Source organism: Bombus flavifrons, chromosome 6 (assembly GCF_040668555.2).
Source record: "Bombus flavifrons isolate JBK064 chromosome 6, iyBomFlav1_principal, whole genome shotgun sequence".
In the NCBI taxonomy this organism is placed as follows: Eukaryota; Metazoa; Arthropoda; class Insecta; order Hymenoptera; family Apidae; genus Bombus; species Bombus flavifrons.
Window position 1 is genome coordinate 8,770,297 of NC_138447.1, and position 17,425 is coordinate 8,787,721.

The 17,425-nt window shown below is 43.3% G+C and overlaps 2 protein-coding genes across 4 annotated transcripts in view; both read left to right on the plus strand.

Moving 5' to 3' along the window:
- Window positions 1-12,699, plus strand: part of Sdb (SAXO downstream of blistered) — a 47,405-nt gene extending 34,706 nt beyond the window's left edge. For 2 of the 3 annotated variants that reach the window (XM_069115796.1, XM_069115794.1), the window contains exons 5-6: window positions 369-571; window positions 873-12,699. In XM_069115796.1, the coding sequence (XP_068971897.1) occupies window positions 369-571; window positions 873-9,827 (9,158 nt within the window). In that variant the 3' untranslated portion in view covers window positions 9,828-12,699. The remainder of the gene's footprint in view (window positions 1-368; window positions 572-872) is intronic. The other variant, XM_069115795.1, reaches the window with a different exon arrangement.
- Window positions 12,700-14,419: 1,720 nt separating this feature from the next.
- On the plus strand, window positions 14,420-17,032 carry LOC138181284 (aspartic and glutamic acid-rich protein). The gene is made up of 4 exons (XM_069116014.1): window positions 14,420-14,440; window positions 14,500-14,954; window positions 15,204-16,623; window positions 16,864-17,032. Exons 1-4 carry the CDS (start codon window positions 14,420-14,422, stop codon window positions 16,885-16,887), a joined length of 1,920 nt encoding a protein of 639 aa, XP_068972115.1. The 3' UTR covers window positions 16,888-17,032.
- Window positions 17,033-17,425: the final 393 nt, after the last annotated feature.

The following is a 17,425-nucleotide window of genomic DNA, read 5'->3' on the forward strand; positions in this document are numbered from 1 at the left end:
AAATTTTCGGTTTATCAATTATGAATAATCGTTGTACATTTTTCCTGATTTTATAGAAAAAGATATAACGCGAACTGTGATTTAGAATATCGATTTTATCAGTTTAAACCGTTCCTTTTTAATAGAAACTTGCAATTTCTCCCGACATTGTATGAACATTGAACAATCAACTTTCCAAGACAAATCTGAAATTTCGAGAAACGTAATATTAAAGATACCATAAATATGTTAATACCATCTGATCAGTTAATCATCGAGAAATTTTAAAATCTAAAATTCGTGTGATTTTGATTTGTCGTTGTTATTGTAGTTAGATCTTTTTACTGTAATTAATTCGTATTGTCGTAACATTTAATTTGTATGTGCAGGTACAACCACCACGGAGCTGGTGTTCACCGGTACACCCGGTGAACGTCCCAGACCAGTACGTCGCAACACTTACACAAAGGTCGAGGGTGAATTCATCGACTCGACCACTACAAGATCCGAATACGTCGATCATCGAACGGTTCAACGTGCCGAGATCATCAAACGTACGGATAACCTCACAGTGGGAGAGGGTGAATTCACAGTAAGTAATTTTGGAAATTGGAAATTACGGATGACAATCTTTTTTTTATTTGTATATTAACTTTCCATGGTAAATTTAAACGCGTCATACTCTCTGACAGCTTTGATAAGAAATGAAATTGTAATTTTGTAATTAAAAAATATTGAAAAACTGGCAAATATTTATTAAAAATATGATTTATCTCGTCTCGTTCTAACTTTCCCTTTACTCCGTATTAAAACGATATTCAGAAAGCGAGTCCATTGTCCTAGTTACTCTTATCTCTACACTAATCGCTGATCTAGTATGAAATGTGCTTTAGGGTACCTCTCATCATAAAGAGGATTTCCACACGTACGACATAGTTGAGAGGACACCTCGACGACGACTCGACTACACCGACGAGGATGACCGCTTCTATGGCAAGACCGATATCGTGGAAAGCACCACAACGACTCAGGAACAGTATCAAAGTTTCGATCAAACCGACTATAGAAGCACTACCGTGATTCGACGAGACGATAATTTGAGACCAGAAGGACCGTTTGAAGGAGTGCCTCATACTAAGGACGACTACGTTGTGCCACAGATAATGAAGAGACCGGAACCGCAGAAACCCAAGGACAATTTGCGACCTGAAGGACCGTTCGAAGGAAGACCGAAAGACGATTATAAACCAACCGGAGGCGAAAGAGCAGACGTGAAGAGACCACAGGATAACTTGAAGCCCGAAGGACCGTTCGAAGGACGTCCAAAAGACGATTATTCACCAAAAACAGCTGAACGCCCGGAAGTTAAGAGACCTGAGGATAACTTGAGACCAGAAGGACCATTCGAAGGACGACCTAAAGATGACTATAAACCTACTAGAGGAGATAGAGCAGATATCAAGAGACCTGAAGATAATTTAAGACCCGAAGGACCATTCGAAGGACGCCCTAAGGATGATTTCATGCCTAAAACAGCGGAAAGACCAGAAGTAAGGAGGCCTCAGGATAACTTGCGACCTGAAGGACCATTCGAAGGGCGCCCGAAGGATGATTTCACACCGAAAATAGCTGAACGTCCGGAAGTGAAGAGACCACAGGATAATCTGAGACCCGAAGGTCCGTTCGAAGGACGTCCAAAGGATGATTTTTCACCGAAGCGAGGTGAAAGACCAGAGGTTAGAAGACCTGAGGATAATTTGAGGCCGGAAGGACCGTTCGAAGGTCGACCTAAAGATGATTACAAACCAACCAGAGGCGAAAGAGTTGATGTTAAGAGGCCTGAAGATAATCTGAGACCAGAAGGACCGTTCGAAGGACGTCCGAAGGATGATTTCACACCAAAAACTGCTGAACGTCCGGAAGTGAAGAGGCCACAGGATAATCTGAAACCCGAAGGTCCGTTCGAGGGTAGACCTAAAGACGATTATAAACCAACCAGAGGCGAAAGAGCTGATGTTAAGAGGCCTGAAGATAATCTGAGACCCGAAGGACCGTTCGAAGGACGTCCAAAGGATGATTTTTCACCAAAAATAGCTGAACGTCCGGAAGTAAAGAGACCACAGGACAATTTGAGGCCCGAAGGACCGTTCGAAGGACGTCCAAAGGATGACTTTTCACCCAAACGAGGTGAAAGACCAGAAGTTAGAAGACCTGAGGACAATTTGAGACCAGAAGGACCTTTCGAAGGCAGACCCAAGGATGATTACAAACCAATGAGAGGCGAAAGAGCTGATGTTAAGAGGCCTGAAGATAATCTCAGACCAGAAGGACCGTTCGAAGGACGTCCAAAGGATGACTTTACACCAAAAACTGCTGAACGTCCGGAAGTAAGACGGCCACAGGATAATTTGAGACCCGAAGGTCCGTTCGAAGGTAGACCTAAAGATGATTATAAACCAACCAGAGGCGAAAGAGCCGATGTTAAGAGGCCTGAAGATAATCTGAGACCCGAAGGACCGTTCGAAGGGCGTCCAAAGGATGACTTCACACCAAAAACAGCTGAACGTCCGGAAGTGAAGAGGCCACAAGACAATTTGAGACCCGAAGGACCATTCGAAGGACGTCCAAAGGATGATTTTTCACCCAAACGAGGTGAAAGACCAGAAGTTAGAAGACCTGAGGATAATTTGAGACCAGAAGGACCTTTCGAAGGCAGACCCAAGGATGATTACAAACCAACCAGAGGCGAAAGAGCTGATGTTAAGAGGCCTGAAGATAATCTGAGACCCGAAGGACCGTTCGAAGGACGTCCAAAGGATGATTTCACACCAAAAACAGCTGAACGTCCGGAAGTGAAGAGGCCACAAGACAATTTAAGACCGGAAGGTCCGTTCGAAGGACGTCCAAAAGATGATTTTTCACCCAAACGAGGTGAAAGACCAGAGGTTAGAAAACCTGAGGATAATCTGAGACCGGAAGGGCCATTCGAAGGTCGACCTAAAGATGATTTCTTGCCGAAAACGGCGGAAAGGCCAGAAGTGAGAAGACCTCAAGATAATTTAAGACCTGAAGGACCATTCGAAGGACGACCCAAGGATGATTATGTGCCAACCAGAGGTGAACGTGCGGACGTGAAACGTCCAGAAGATAATTTGAGACCAGAGGGTCCGTTCGAAGGAAGACCTAAAGATGATTTCTCACCGAAAACAGCTGAACGTCCAGAGGTAAAGAGACCACAAGATAATTTGCGACCGGAAGGTCCATTCGAAGGACGTCCTAAGGACGATTTCACACCGAAAACAGCTGAACGTCCAGAAGTCAAAAGACCACTGGACAATCTTCGACCTGAAGGACAATTTGAAGATCGACCAAGACACGAATATACCCCTGGTGAGAGACGTACGCCTATTAAACATCCAGATAACTTGTATCCCGAAGGAGAATTCGAGAGACCATCGCCTGTCCCTTATGGCCCCGGTGAAAGAGCGCCGATTGTCCGACATCCGGATGAGCTGTTTCCTGAAGGCGATTTTCCAGGTAGAGAACGTGTTCCATTCGTCCCAGCTGAACGTAGAACGCCCATTAAGCACGATGATAACCTTCGCCCTGAGGGACCTTTCGAAGGTAGACCTAAGGATGATTATAAACCAACGAGAGGTGAACGTGCTGATGTGAAGCGTCCTCAAGATAACTTGAAACCGGAGGGTCCATTTGAAGGAAGGCCTAAAGATGATTACAAACCAACCAGAGGTGAGCGTGCGGACGTGAAACGCCCAGAAGATAATTTGAGGCCAGAGGGTCCGTTCGAAGGAAGACCTAAAGATGATTTCTCACCGAAAACAGCGGAAAGACCAGAAGTAAGGAGGCCTCAGGATAACTTGAGACCTGAAGGTCCATTCGAAGGACGTCCTAAGGATGATTTCACACCGAAAACAGCTGAACGTCCGGAAGTCAAAAGACCACAGGACAATCTTCGACCTGAAGGACAGTTTGAAGATCGACCAAGACACGAATATACCCCTGGTGAGAGACGTACACCTATTAAACATCCAGATAACTTGTATCCCGAAGGAGAATTCGAGAGACCATCGCCTGTCCCTTATGGCCCCGGTGAAAGAGCGCCGATTGTCCGACATCCGGATGAACTGTTTCCTGAAGGCGATTTTCCAGGTAGAGAACGTGTTCCATTCGTCCCAGCTGAACGTAGGACGCCCATTAAGCACGATGATAACCTTCGTCCTGAGGGACCTTTCGAAGGTAGACCTAAAGATGATTTCTCACCGAAAACAGCTGAACGTCCGGAAGTGAGGAGACCTCAGGACAATTTGAAACCAGAAGGTCCTTTCGAAGGAAGACCTAAAGACGATTACAAACCAACTAGAGGAGAACGTGCCGACGTGAAACGTCCTCAAGATAATTTGAAACCTGAAGGACCCTTCGAAGGTCGTCCAAGAGATGATTTCTCTCCAAAAACAGCCGAACGTCCCGAGGTTCGAAGACCTCAGGACAATTTGTATCCTGAAGGCGAATTCGAGAGGCCAGAAAAGCCTACGGTTGGTCCAGCAGAGAAACGTACACCGATTAAACATCCGGATAACCTCAAACCCGAAGGAGAATTCGTTGGTAAGCCTAAAGATGATTTCACTCCGACTAAAGGCGACAGAGCTGTTGTTAAAAGACCCGAAGACAATTTGAAACCAGAAGGTCCATTCGAGGGCAGGCCTAAGGACGACTATCAACCGGTTCATGGCGAACGAATGGATATCATCAGACGCACGGACAACCTTCGAATGGAAGGTAACATCGAAACTTACAGATCAAGAGACGAATATACGGACTTCTTAATTCGTGAGAGAACCGAAGTTACCAAGTATCAAGACAATTTGCGTATGGAAGGCGAATTTATCGATGTTAGGACCAGAGACGATTTTAAGGTTGTAAGGGGCGAGAGAGTTGATATCGTGAAGCATCCTGACAATTTGAGACCGGAAGGTCCATTCGAGGGTCGTCCAAAGGACGATTATTCTCCAAAGAGAGCAGAGAGGCCGGAAGTAAAGAGACCGGAAGATAATCTCAAACCAGAAGGAGAATTTATTGGCAGACCAAAAGAGGAAGCGCCTAAACAAGGTGAGAGGGCTCCGATTAAGAAACCTAAAGACAATTTGCGACCTGAAGGGGAATTTGAGAGGCCAGAGAAGCAACCTGTTGGCCCTGCTGAAAAGAGAACTCCGATCAAACATGCTGATAATTTGAAACCAGAAGGGGAATTTGAAAGACCTAAACCAGAAGAGTTTAGACCCGCTGAAAGGCCAATTGTCAAGAAACCAACAGACAATCTAAAACCAGAAGGAGACTTCGTTGGTCGGCCCAAAGAGGAAGTACCGCGAAAGGGCGAAAGAGCGGACGTAAAGAGACCAAAAGATAATTTATATCCTGAAGGAGAATTCGAAGTTCCAGAGAGGAAGCCTGTAGGTCCAGCTGAGAGAAGAACACCGATCAAACACGAGGATAATTTGCGCCCTGAAGGTGATTTCGAAAGACCGCAACCTGAAAAATTCAGACCTGCCGAGAGACCAGTTGCGAAGAGACCTCAAGACAACTTGAAACCTGAAGGAGAATTTATTGGACGACCAAAGGAAGAGTCACCGACTAAGGGAGAGAGAGCCGATGTTAAGAGACCAGAAGACAACCTGAAACCAGAAGGTACTTTCGAAAGACCTGAGAAGCAACCCTTGGGGCCAGCTGAGAAACGTACTCCTATTAAACATCCTGATAACTTGAAACCTGAAGGCGACTTCATCGGAAAGCCAAAAGAAGAAGCTCCTAAACGTGGAGAACGCGCAGATATTAAGAGACCACAGGATAATCTACGTCCAGAAGGTGAATTTGAGAAACCAGAAAAATCTCCAGTGAAACCTGCTGAGAGAAGATCTCCGATTAAACATCCCGATAATTTGAAACCTGAAGGAGAATTCGTTGGTAGACCAAAGGACGATTACAAACCGACTAGAGGAGAACGCGCCGATGTTAAAAGACCCGAGGATAATCTTAAACCCGAGGGACCATTCGAAGGTCGTCCAAAAGACGATTTTGTTCCCGTTCGTGGTGAACGAGTAGATATCGTCAAACGTACGGACAACTTGCGAATGGAAGGAAATATAGAGACTTACAGGTCCAGAGATGAATATACGGACTTCTTAATTCGCGAAAGAGCCGAGGTCACTAAATATCAGGATAATTTGCATATGGAGGGCGAGTTCACTGATATCAGAACGAGGGACGATTTCAAGGTAGTGAAAGGAGAACGTGTAGATATCGTGAAACATCCGGATAATCTGAAACCGGAAGGTCCTTTCGAGGGTCGACCGAAAGACGATTACTCACCTAAAAAAGCAGACAGACCAGAGATGAAAAAACCAGAGGACAATCTGAAACCCGAGGGAGAATTCGAAAGACCTGAAAAGAAACCTGTTGGTCCAGCGGAAAGACGTTCACCTATAAAACACGATGACAATTTGAAACCTGAAGGTGAATTTATCGGACGTCCGAAGGAACAGGCACCGAAGAAAGGTGAAAGAGCAGATGTGAAGAAGCCAAAGGACAATTTGAAACCAGAAGGTACCTTTGACAGGCCAGAGAAGAAGCCGATGGGCCCTGCTGAGAGGCGCAGTCCAATTAAACATCCGGATAATTTAAAAACACAGGGAGAATTCGTTGGTCGTCCTAAGGAAGAAACGCCATTGAAGGGCGAACGTGCGGATATTACCAGGCCGAAGGATAATCTAAGACCGGAAGGGGAATTCCAGAGACCGCAGAAGTCGCCTGTTGGTCCAGCCGAAAAGAGAACGCCTATACGTCACGAAGACAATCTTCATCCTGAAGGAGAATTCGTAGGAAGACCTAAAGACGACTTTACTCCAAAACGGGTTGATAGGCCGATTCAGAAGAAGCCAAAGGATAACTTGAAACCGGAGGGTGAATTCATAGGCAAGCCTAAGGATGATTATAAGCCTACAAAGGGCGAGAGAACAGAGATAGTCGTTCACAGAGATAATTTGAAAATGGAGGGTGATATGGATGTACGTCGGTCAAGAGACGATTACAGAACGATCACCAAGGTGGAAAGAGTCGATGTAGTTCGTCGAGAGGATAACCTGAAGATGGAGGGCGAGTTCGTGGATATTCGAAGGCGAGATGACTACAGAGTGACACGCGGTGAACGTAGCGAGATTATCAGACACGAAGATAATTTGAGACCCGAAGGAGAATTCGATAGACCCGACACGTATCCGATTGGTCCAGCTGAGAGAAGAACGCCTATCAAGCATCCTGATAATTTGAAACCTGAAGGCCAATTCGCTCAACGTCCTAAAGCTCCTACGCCAACCAAAGGAGAAAGGGCTCCGATTAAGAAACCTAAAGATAATCTTAGACCCGAAGGAGAATTCGACAGACCCGAGAAGGCGCCTGTTGGTCCTGCAGAGAGAAGAACACCGATTAAACATCCTGATAATTTGCACCCAGAAGGAGATTTTATTGGAAGGCCAAGACAAGACACGCCAACTAAAGGGGACCGAGCTGACGTGAAGAGACCAAAGGACAATTTACATCCTGAAGGTGATTTTGCTAAACGAACGCCTCAGAAGGTTGGTCCAGCCGAGAGACGCACACCGATTCGTCACGAGGACAACCTTCATCCCGAAGGAGACTTCTATATGGTGCCTAAAGACGATTTCACACCTAAGAGAGGCGAACGAGCGCCAGTTAGAAAGCCGCAAGATAATCTGAGGCCAGAAGGCGAAATGGATGTCAGTCCATCTTCTAAAGATGACTATAGACACGTGAACGGAGAACGAATGGAAGTTCGTCGACACGAGGATCATCTGAGAATGGAAGGAGAGATAGACGTTCGTAGATCCAGGGACGATTACAAGAAGATCACAAAGGTGGAAAGGGTGAATGTTAGGAAGCACGAGGATAACCTCAAGATGGAAGGTGAATTTATCGATGTACGCAGGAAAGATGATTACACGTATGTAGTCAGCGAACGTACGCCGGTTAAGAAGCATCCTGACAATCTTCGACCGGAAGGAGACTTCGAAAGACCTGGAAAGTCTCCTCTGGGACCAGGTGAAAGACGTTCACCTATTAAACATCCCGATAACCTGAGACCAGAAGGTGATTTCGAGCGTAGAACACCGGAGAAGGTTGGTCCGATAGAACGTCGATCTCCAATTCGTCAAGTGGACAATTTGAAACCAGAAGGAGACTTCGTCGGAAGACCTCGCGACGATTTCACACCGAAGAGAGGAGAAAGAGCGGAGGTAATTCGTCGAGAGGATAACTTGAAGATGATCGGCGAATTCCAAGACTCCACTTCCCAGAGATCCACGTACACGGTCGTTCGTGGAGAACGCGCTGAGATTAAACGTCACGAGGATAATTTGAAGGTGAGTACAGGTGCCATGGAAACGAAGACAACCTCCAGAGACACGTTTACGCCGGCTAAGAAAGAAGTTTCTCCGCCTGGTAGACCTGTAACTCGCAGACATCACATGGAGTCTTCGATTACCTTAGGAGACGACACTTCTACGATGTCTACGACTACTCAGAGAAACTACAACACTTTCACCAAACGCACTGCCAAGGAAGTTGCTGCGAAGATAAACAGCATGGAAACAGATACCAGGAGAAGCGTTTCAACTGAATCGAAGACCGTAGAAAATGGAACGACGATTACGACTACGAAGAGAACGAGTGGAGAGAGAATCTCATCGACTCAGAACGTTCAGCACCAATCTCAACGTGTGATAACGGAGCATCGTGCCATACAACCCGATGGTCCTCAGCCAGACTCTAGAAAGTCTCTGTCACCTGTTTCAGGCAATCAGCACTACATAAGCGAACACCATCAAAAAGCACAGTCAAGCGAAAGACATTTAAGATCGCAGAATGTGACTCAAACGCGACGAGTTATCGACGACAGGTCTCTCGCGGATGCGCAAAACCACCAGGGTGTCATGGTCGATGGAAGATACAACGAACAACAGAGGCAGCAAATCGAAAAACATCAGCAAGAGACAAGCAAAAGGGACTACGTTAACACTCAGCACATCGAGTCTCGACAGACTGCAACCAGACACAAGCAGCAACACGAACAGCACACAGTTTCCAGCCAAGCTCGCTATAATTCCAATCAGACGAGCAGTGCCGAGTTCAGGCAAGCCATCAGCGGCCAATCTATGGAGAAATTGCAAATGGACGGTGCTGTGACGAAGACCAGTCACCATAGGAAGAACGTGATCTCTTCATCGTCCGCGGACGTTACTAACTCGGTTCTTCACAGACGCAGAGCCACTTCGTCCACGGAAGCTCTTCACACGATCTCTTCTACAGCCGCTGATCAAAAGAAGAGTATCTCGAATTTGGCAGAGAGCGGCCAGTACATCAGCAATTCGAGTCAGAGCAGCGATCGACGTAGTTTGACCTCTTTACATCGCAGCACTAAAGAAGGAAATCCTTGGGCGTCGTCGACCTACGAACGTCCACAAAGAATCGTTCGACAGGACAATTTAACAGTAGGTGGCAAGTTCTATTCGCACAGCGAGGCAAAGAATTATGGAAATTTCACCAGTCAAAAGGTAGAAAGAGTACAGAGACAGGCGAACGTCTCGCACATCAATTTAGGAGATGGAAGCATGGTCACTTCGAGCATGTACAAGAAGGAGTACACGCCCAGACACAAAGGACCTTGTCCTGCGGCGCTTATCGAGGCCAAACAGACGCCTTTCAAGCACACCAGAGACACGCAGAAGCACAAGTTCTATATGCCCGTCATCTCTAATTAAAATAAGTTTCCTTTTCTGCCATAGAGATTATATGATAAAAGCAACTGTAACAGTCGAAGGGTCTCGAGATATTATTTGTTTCTTTCACAAAGGTTTCACAAAGGTTCGAGGTTTTTCAGAACATTTAGTATTTTCTTCTGGATGAAGCGTACAGTACTGGTCGGAAATTTGGAATCATTGTAATCGAATGATTTAAGAATTTTGCGTTAACCGGGAAAGTTCTCTCGTTGAAGATTTATCTAAGCGAAAGGAATCATTGTCGATATTTACAGTATTAATTTCGAATCGATATCGAAACCGGTAGAGTCCGAGATTTAAAAAGAAATCTCGGCTGAGAATTTTCTATTATTTTAAAAACTTGTTTCGCTAAATATTTATTCAAATAACGGAAATTGCTATTAATACGTAAAGCGTGGATTTCAAAGTAACACGAAAATTAGCGAAAATTTCGATGTAAATGCAATTAAAAAAGTACATAATTCCAAATTTGTGATCGGTAGCGTACACTCCAAACATCGGAGGTTCGTTATACATCTCGATTGGGATTAGGTCTAAGCTAAATTTGCGGGCTGTGATGAACTCGTGTCGTTCGATATTTATTTCGTCAAGAATCTCTAGATATCCCGTTCGTCGCACTGCAATCGGCGTGATCGTTGCAACAGAGGATCGATACCGACATATGGAACTGTGTGAATTACTTATAAAAGTACACTTTTATGCGCGTAAACGTATACATACATAAAATATATACATACACACATATGCATATATCCGTACCATGTCAATATAATAATAGTTTTATCCTTCGAAAAGGATAAGGTGAGCGCGATGTTGAAAAAAGTACTTCGTCGATATAAAAATGGTTATCGATCAAAAAAAAAAAAAAAAAAAATGGCTAATGATACTTGGACTGAGAGATGCGGATGCGAGATGACATGCAGATGAAAAATCGAGTTAAGATTTATTTTTACCTTAAGCCACGTGTATTACAAAGCAATAACTAGAGCTTAAATCCGTGATACGGACGAATCTGATTGAAACATTAGGTTCGACCGATATTTAGAATAGATGCGACGTTTCAAGTCGCACGTAGCGTTCTTTCTCGACCAGCTTCGTTTTTATATTTAACCGTTTCTTTCGCCGTGCTGACAAATAGACTGCGGATGCTTATGCATTTGTGGAAAATTTAACAATAGGAAAATGCATATAACGCGCGGGAACATCTGACATATCCGTCACAGGTGAGAAATACGACGGTTTTTTTTTTATAATAAAGCAAATTTATATTAAAACTGTCCTTCGCGCATGATTTTCAGGCTACTGTCATTTTCCTGAAATTCGGTTAAATTAGCTGATATTCCTTCCTTACGATATATCCATTGACTATCGTCGACAAGCTTACACGTATCAGCGAATCTACATATCAAGTTATGCCTTTCTTTAACTATTTCATATCGAAACGAGATTTTTCGTTTTAAAAAATATATGAAATCGTAAGATAAAAATTGGAAAATAAAAAAAAAAGAACGGACTTGTCATACTTTTCCCCCGTAATCCTCGTATTTAACGAATGAAAAAGAAATCTTACGTTGCATCATTCTACTTGTGCTCGTAGAAAGTATGAAAATATCAATTACGGTATAAACATCCACAGTCTATCGATAACCGTATCATCCCCCGTCCTCTATGTTTTCTTTAACAATCCCGTGATTTACATTAACCCTCAGTATCGTTCGAATAGACGAGTCATGTACGTTGCGACGTTAACATTTCCGGCAGGGCTTCGCGAAGAAGTCGAGCGTTTTCCGGTTTCATCGGTTCGTTCGACGCTACGATGCTTGTTCCCATTATGGAACGAATTATTATATTATTCATTTTTTGTTTCCTATTTTTTTTTATTCTTTCGCCTTTTTATTTTGATCCGTTTACACCAGGTGTTATGTGTTGTCGATCGAATAAAAATGTTTCGCAATTACTTCTTGACCTTGCATTTTCCCTCCTCGAGTACCACTTCGGTTATTCTCTGGCTTTTCTTTCAATTGTATTTTATATAATCGTTGCATTTAGTCCTTTTGATAACGTTTAAATCGTAATAGATGATCGTCTGATAGGTGATAGATTATACGCGTAGGTGTATGGTTACACGTAACTGCATTCGAGTCACGAAACAAGATTTTCATTTCACCAGACCAAGAGCTGTTCGCGAGGAATGTGAACAACGAGAGCTCCATGGACTTGGCTACAGTATCTTTTATTTTATTCGAAGACCACGAGCAAAGAATACGATAAGCGGTGTATATCTTTAAACCTGAGAAATTGTGTCGCTTCTTAGCCGCCAGCTGACATCGAGAAACTAAGAGCTCGGTAAAAATAAACTTGTCACGTTTTCCCCGTGTGCTCTTCGTTTTCCTACACGTATAACTAACTCGTTCTGTTAACCTGATTTAAGTAGATGATTACACGTTTAAGTTATATTTTATGCGTTTAGCCTTTTCTTACTAATTCTACAGCGAACGATGAACAACTCGAGTATGTATACTAAGATTTACGTATCATCGAGTGAAAGAATTCTATCGTAACACTTACAGAAGCAAACAGGATCACGATGACACCGATCGCATTAAGATGTTGTAAATACGTGCGGTCGAATTTATCAGCGTTGTTAACGAAACTAGAAAGCAACCGTTTGTTATAAAATATTTGTATCCGAAGTTATTATCACGACCTTGTCGAATGAGTTTCTAACGATTGTAACAATGCGGACAAGTGGAAGAGAAATGAGAAACATCGTTCGAATATTGTTTATGTGTAAGTACATATAACGTGTCATCGTGTCTAATTCGTAATAAAGAAATTATTTTCTGTATCGTAATTTACTTTCTCACAAATCCAACCTTCGCAAACTGTATACGTGTAGAAGTTACATGGAGGCGAATTTTCATCGATAACAGACGAACAGTCGTTTCGCTTCGAATAATTAGAAAGTTAAGTTTCAGGTTTTCGCTGAAACGAAAACAGTTCTAATATTTCTACGATAATGATAAGTAAATAATAAGATTTCCGATCAACGCCTAAAGCAAATTTCGAAATTCGCCGACACCTTCCAATCCAACGTAAAGATACCGTCTAACACTTTGACTGCTGCGTTGACCGGCCAGCGCTTGAACTTCTTACAGTTGTAAAAATTGAATGAAAATTGACAGTTATGGCATTTTGAATATAATCGACAAATAGAAGATACTTTGAAATAAAAAGTGCCCCATTGAACAATTAAACATTTTTACTAGAACATCAAAAAAAAAAAAAAATGAGAACAAATCTTGCATCTAACGGTGCACTGTGTTTGCATCCATATCTTTGAAGGGTAATCTACGAATATTATTATAAACACACCTTAGAAAATAATCGTAAATGCAGCTTTATGATCATATAATTGAAGTTAGAAGTGTGAACATACCTTGCTATTATATATAGAATGAGCAAATACTGTTTACTAATATCTTTTACACGTTTCAACAGTCCAGAAGGACGTTTTGCTTACGACGAAATAACGAATGCGAATGGTTTGTTGAAATAAACGATGTCTTGTTATAATATGTCGCTGTCAACTGTTACCAAGGCGTCATCCGTGACCACCAATAAAATAAACGGTCCATTGGAGAAGAATGTTGTCTTACATCATCAATTTATTATTATTTTGTCATTATATGCTTTGAATAATAAGAATACTGCCGTGGCGTCCTGAACCAAAACATGTGATTCCGGCGTGGTAGTCAAAGTGTTAAAACGAGGATTCACCGATCATTACGTGATTTATTGCCATGACTACGTGGCATCGATCGTAACAAAAGCAGCCTCTCGATCGAACTCGATCGAATGCTGCTCCATATTCACGCAGCAGCAACGTCGTCCGATACGTTTTCTTAAAAATCAGTAAAAAATCAAAATATGAAAGTAGCTCGCACGTCCGGTTATTCGTAGAAATCTACACTACGATGCTCCTTCTGCCACACCATGTACGAACGATTCCAGCTAAACTGTGCCTGCATCCTCGTCCTGTCGATAATACTTCAATCGTTCGTTTCTTACTGCTATCCAGAGTTTTTCAAAGACGCATCCAGGTACCGAAGTATGCCTTACGCGTTTCTTCTTCGTCTATTCTGTAATTTATCATCCGTTGCTGTTTCTCCAATTTCATACAGTAGAATTTCGTTCGTACGGACCGCAGCATCTGTTTTAACGAAATTTTTACTTACCGTTAGACGAAAGAAACTTCTGCCGATCGAGTTCACTTCTCTGAACACGAATTTAGGATACGCTGCTCGAAATAAACGGAGAATCATATTACGAGTGGTTTGATCGCGTAAATTAAGCGAGCAAAAGCTAATAATTAATAAAATACTAATAATAACAAATAGTTTCTGGCAAATTGACACAAGTTTTTATAGCTTCAGCCACCGATATTTTATTATACAGCTATCGATTTCCTTATATATATATGTATAATATAGTAAATTATATAACAATTAAATATAAATAATCAGAATATATAATATAATTACTTATTTACTTATGAGCTCCAATTAAATAGAATGCTTGGAACGACTCGACAGGTTTATATACAAATGGAATTCTACCGTTACCCATAAATTCTTTCTTTATATTCAATTAGACATCTTGTGGTTGCTTCTCTTCTGTTCTCAGTAACGCGCAAGCCAATGGTTACGTAATCGAGAACCAAACCAGCAAATTAGATCCATCGATCGAGCGAATTTTTCGGTCAGCCGGTGAACAAAGAAACGATCTAATTAATTCGAAACGCAACATCGACGCTAAAGAGAGCGGCAAAGCTGCGCAGGTCGAGGACGCTGACAAGCGTGCACGGGTGAAACGTGATAACGCCGTTAAGAAGAGCAATACGAAGAGTTTGAACGAAGCGGCGAAGGACGAAAAACGTTCAACTTCTAACAAAGCTGGTAAAAGTGCTTCGAGAATCGATCGCTCTTCCAGAGATCTTCCGAAGCTTCCAGACAAAGATTACGAGGCCCCTGTTGATCAGGAAAAATCCGAGTACGCGGACGAAGCTGAAGACGAGTCCGCAGTTGGTTCAAAACACAAAGAAACCAGGTATTTTCGCGTGTAGGGTGAACGATTGCCAGTAGACCGTGGACTATAACGGAAATTTATATTTTTGACGATATAATTTAGAAAGTAGAACCTTGGCGGAAAATTGGTGTCACTTAGCAAGTTATAGAAATCGCTTTTCTTCGAAGACGAACCAGCTTCTTACTGAACCCGATACGATAAATACATGCAACGTTATCGCATAATACGTAAAGCGTATGATATAAGTTAACTTGTGTGTAAAATGTTCAGGTACAAGGGCAACGACCATGTAAACGAAGATTCTGCGAGATTTATCGATCAGGAGGAAAGATCTAACTTGTACGATGACTTCGAATCGAAAGACGTGGTGAAAAGAGGAATTTCCGGCTCTGAGGACTACGAAGAGATGGACGACGACGCTCTTGCAGCTGCAGAAGACACTGCAGCCTTAGAGGACAGTGCATCGGACGAAGAAACTGATAAAAGAAAGGTGCACGGTGACGTTCGAGTGAAGAGGGACCACGAAAATTCGAAAGAAACGGACAACGCCGAGGTTGCTGGGAAAGCAGCGAATCCTGCAACGTCTAGCGACCTGTCTAGCGATCAAAAAACCGCAGAGACGTCCTTAAAACGAGACACCGCTACTGACAAGGATAGCAAAGTAGCCGAGGCTCGAGTAACTAAAGCTGACAAGGGTTCCAACGATCAATCGAAAAGGAACGTTGTTGATAAGAACGAGAATGAAGCGTCGAAGATCAATTGCGATCACGAAACGGATAATTCGAAGCAGCCATCGACGTCAAACGACCAAAAGCCAACGATCGAAGGCAGCGAAACTGCGAAAATTCTGGCTCAAGGAAGCGAAGAGGCTACAGGAGACGCGAAAACGCGGGAAATTAATTTGTCCAGTAACAACAAGGCAGCCAACGAGTTGGTCGGTGACGCTTCTGGCATTAAAGAAACCTCGAAAGCTGAGGAGTCGAAAATTGCCGACGTAGCCAGCAGCGCAGACGCGGCGAAAGTGGAAGTTGTGGCGAACGCGGCGGAAACATCGGCTGCGGATGATTCTGAGAAATTAGCGAATTCAAAGAACGAAGCTGAGACCGCGGAACAGATAGACGAAGACTATCAGAAACGGGTGGAGGAGCAGATCCAGCGAAAGATCGATTCGATCAAAGAGCAGATTAAACGAGAGATCGAGGAGAACCAGCGCCTTAAGGAGATCGAGGAGAACAACGCGAGATTCGACGAATTGCGCGAGTTGGAAGAAGACGAGGAAGAACAGGCTCCGGAGGCTGCACTGACTGGAGATGACGCGCCTAAGAGATCTGTCGCGGATAGAAATTCCGCCAAGTCTCGGATTCGTGATAACGTGGAGAAACAGTCGATAAAGAGGAAAAAGAGACACGACAGCGGTGAGGAAAAGACGCGAGACGCTAGTGACTCGAGTTCGAATAAAAAATCTTGGTCGAGAACGGTGAAGAAGCGATCGATAATGCAATCGGAAACGATACCAAAGAAACACGCGCGACAGGCGTTTTTGACGAGAACCGATCGGAAGAAGAAGAGAAAAAGAAGATCTAAAAATTCTATGTTGATTCCGGAACAACGTAACGTCAAGCTGGAGGGAAGTCTACCGGCTGATTACACGTTGGACTCGAACTTACGAGGGGCACTTGCTGATGCAAAGGTGAAAGAAGGCAATTAATCATCGTTAACTTGTTGACCGGGTTGTTCTTTAAATTTTTGTGGAATTACGAAATTAAAAATTCACGGTAGACACGAGTCTTGGTCTTTGCAGAAGGGAAAATTTGTACAGCAAGTACTCTTGTACAAACGTGATGTAATTTATAATTCGGCAAAAAGAAATGGGATGTTTAAATAATGAGATTATTGAAACGGCGAGTTAACTCGTCTTCCCGGTTAACAGGTTAATTTCTACGAGCGTCATTAAACGAATGGTTCCGTCGGTAGCCGAGCGCGTCGAAGATGACGGAAGACGAAAAGGCAGTAGCAGAACAGAGTTCTTTGTTAGAGAAAAGATCCGATTCCGTGGCGTCGCTAACGGGTAGTAACGAAGAGATGGGCCCACTGGCGACGGAATACGGGGAAGCTTTCGGCGGCTTGAATGGAGATCCAGGGATGGCGTTAGCTAGATTTAAAAGGATCAAACGAGTCCTCAGACCTCCAGCTTCGAAGACCTAGCGCTAGATTGAAAAAGGATACAAAATTTCACGCCGATTCAATTGACGTCGCGTGCAGCGATGTTAATCGAAAGATATTCGATGGAAAACAATATTAGCAAACGATAGGTACATTAATTAGCTGTAGAGGCTCGTTTATAGAATACACGCAAGTCTATTTAAGACTTGTCAAGAGCAGAGAAATTTAGTAAGAAGACTAAGTATTAATGGTCGATAGAGAAACATTGGTTTTGGTAATCGGTGCATATAATCAGTCGTTGATACAGGTCGGTATTTCGAATACCTTGG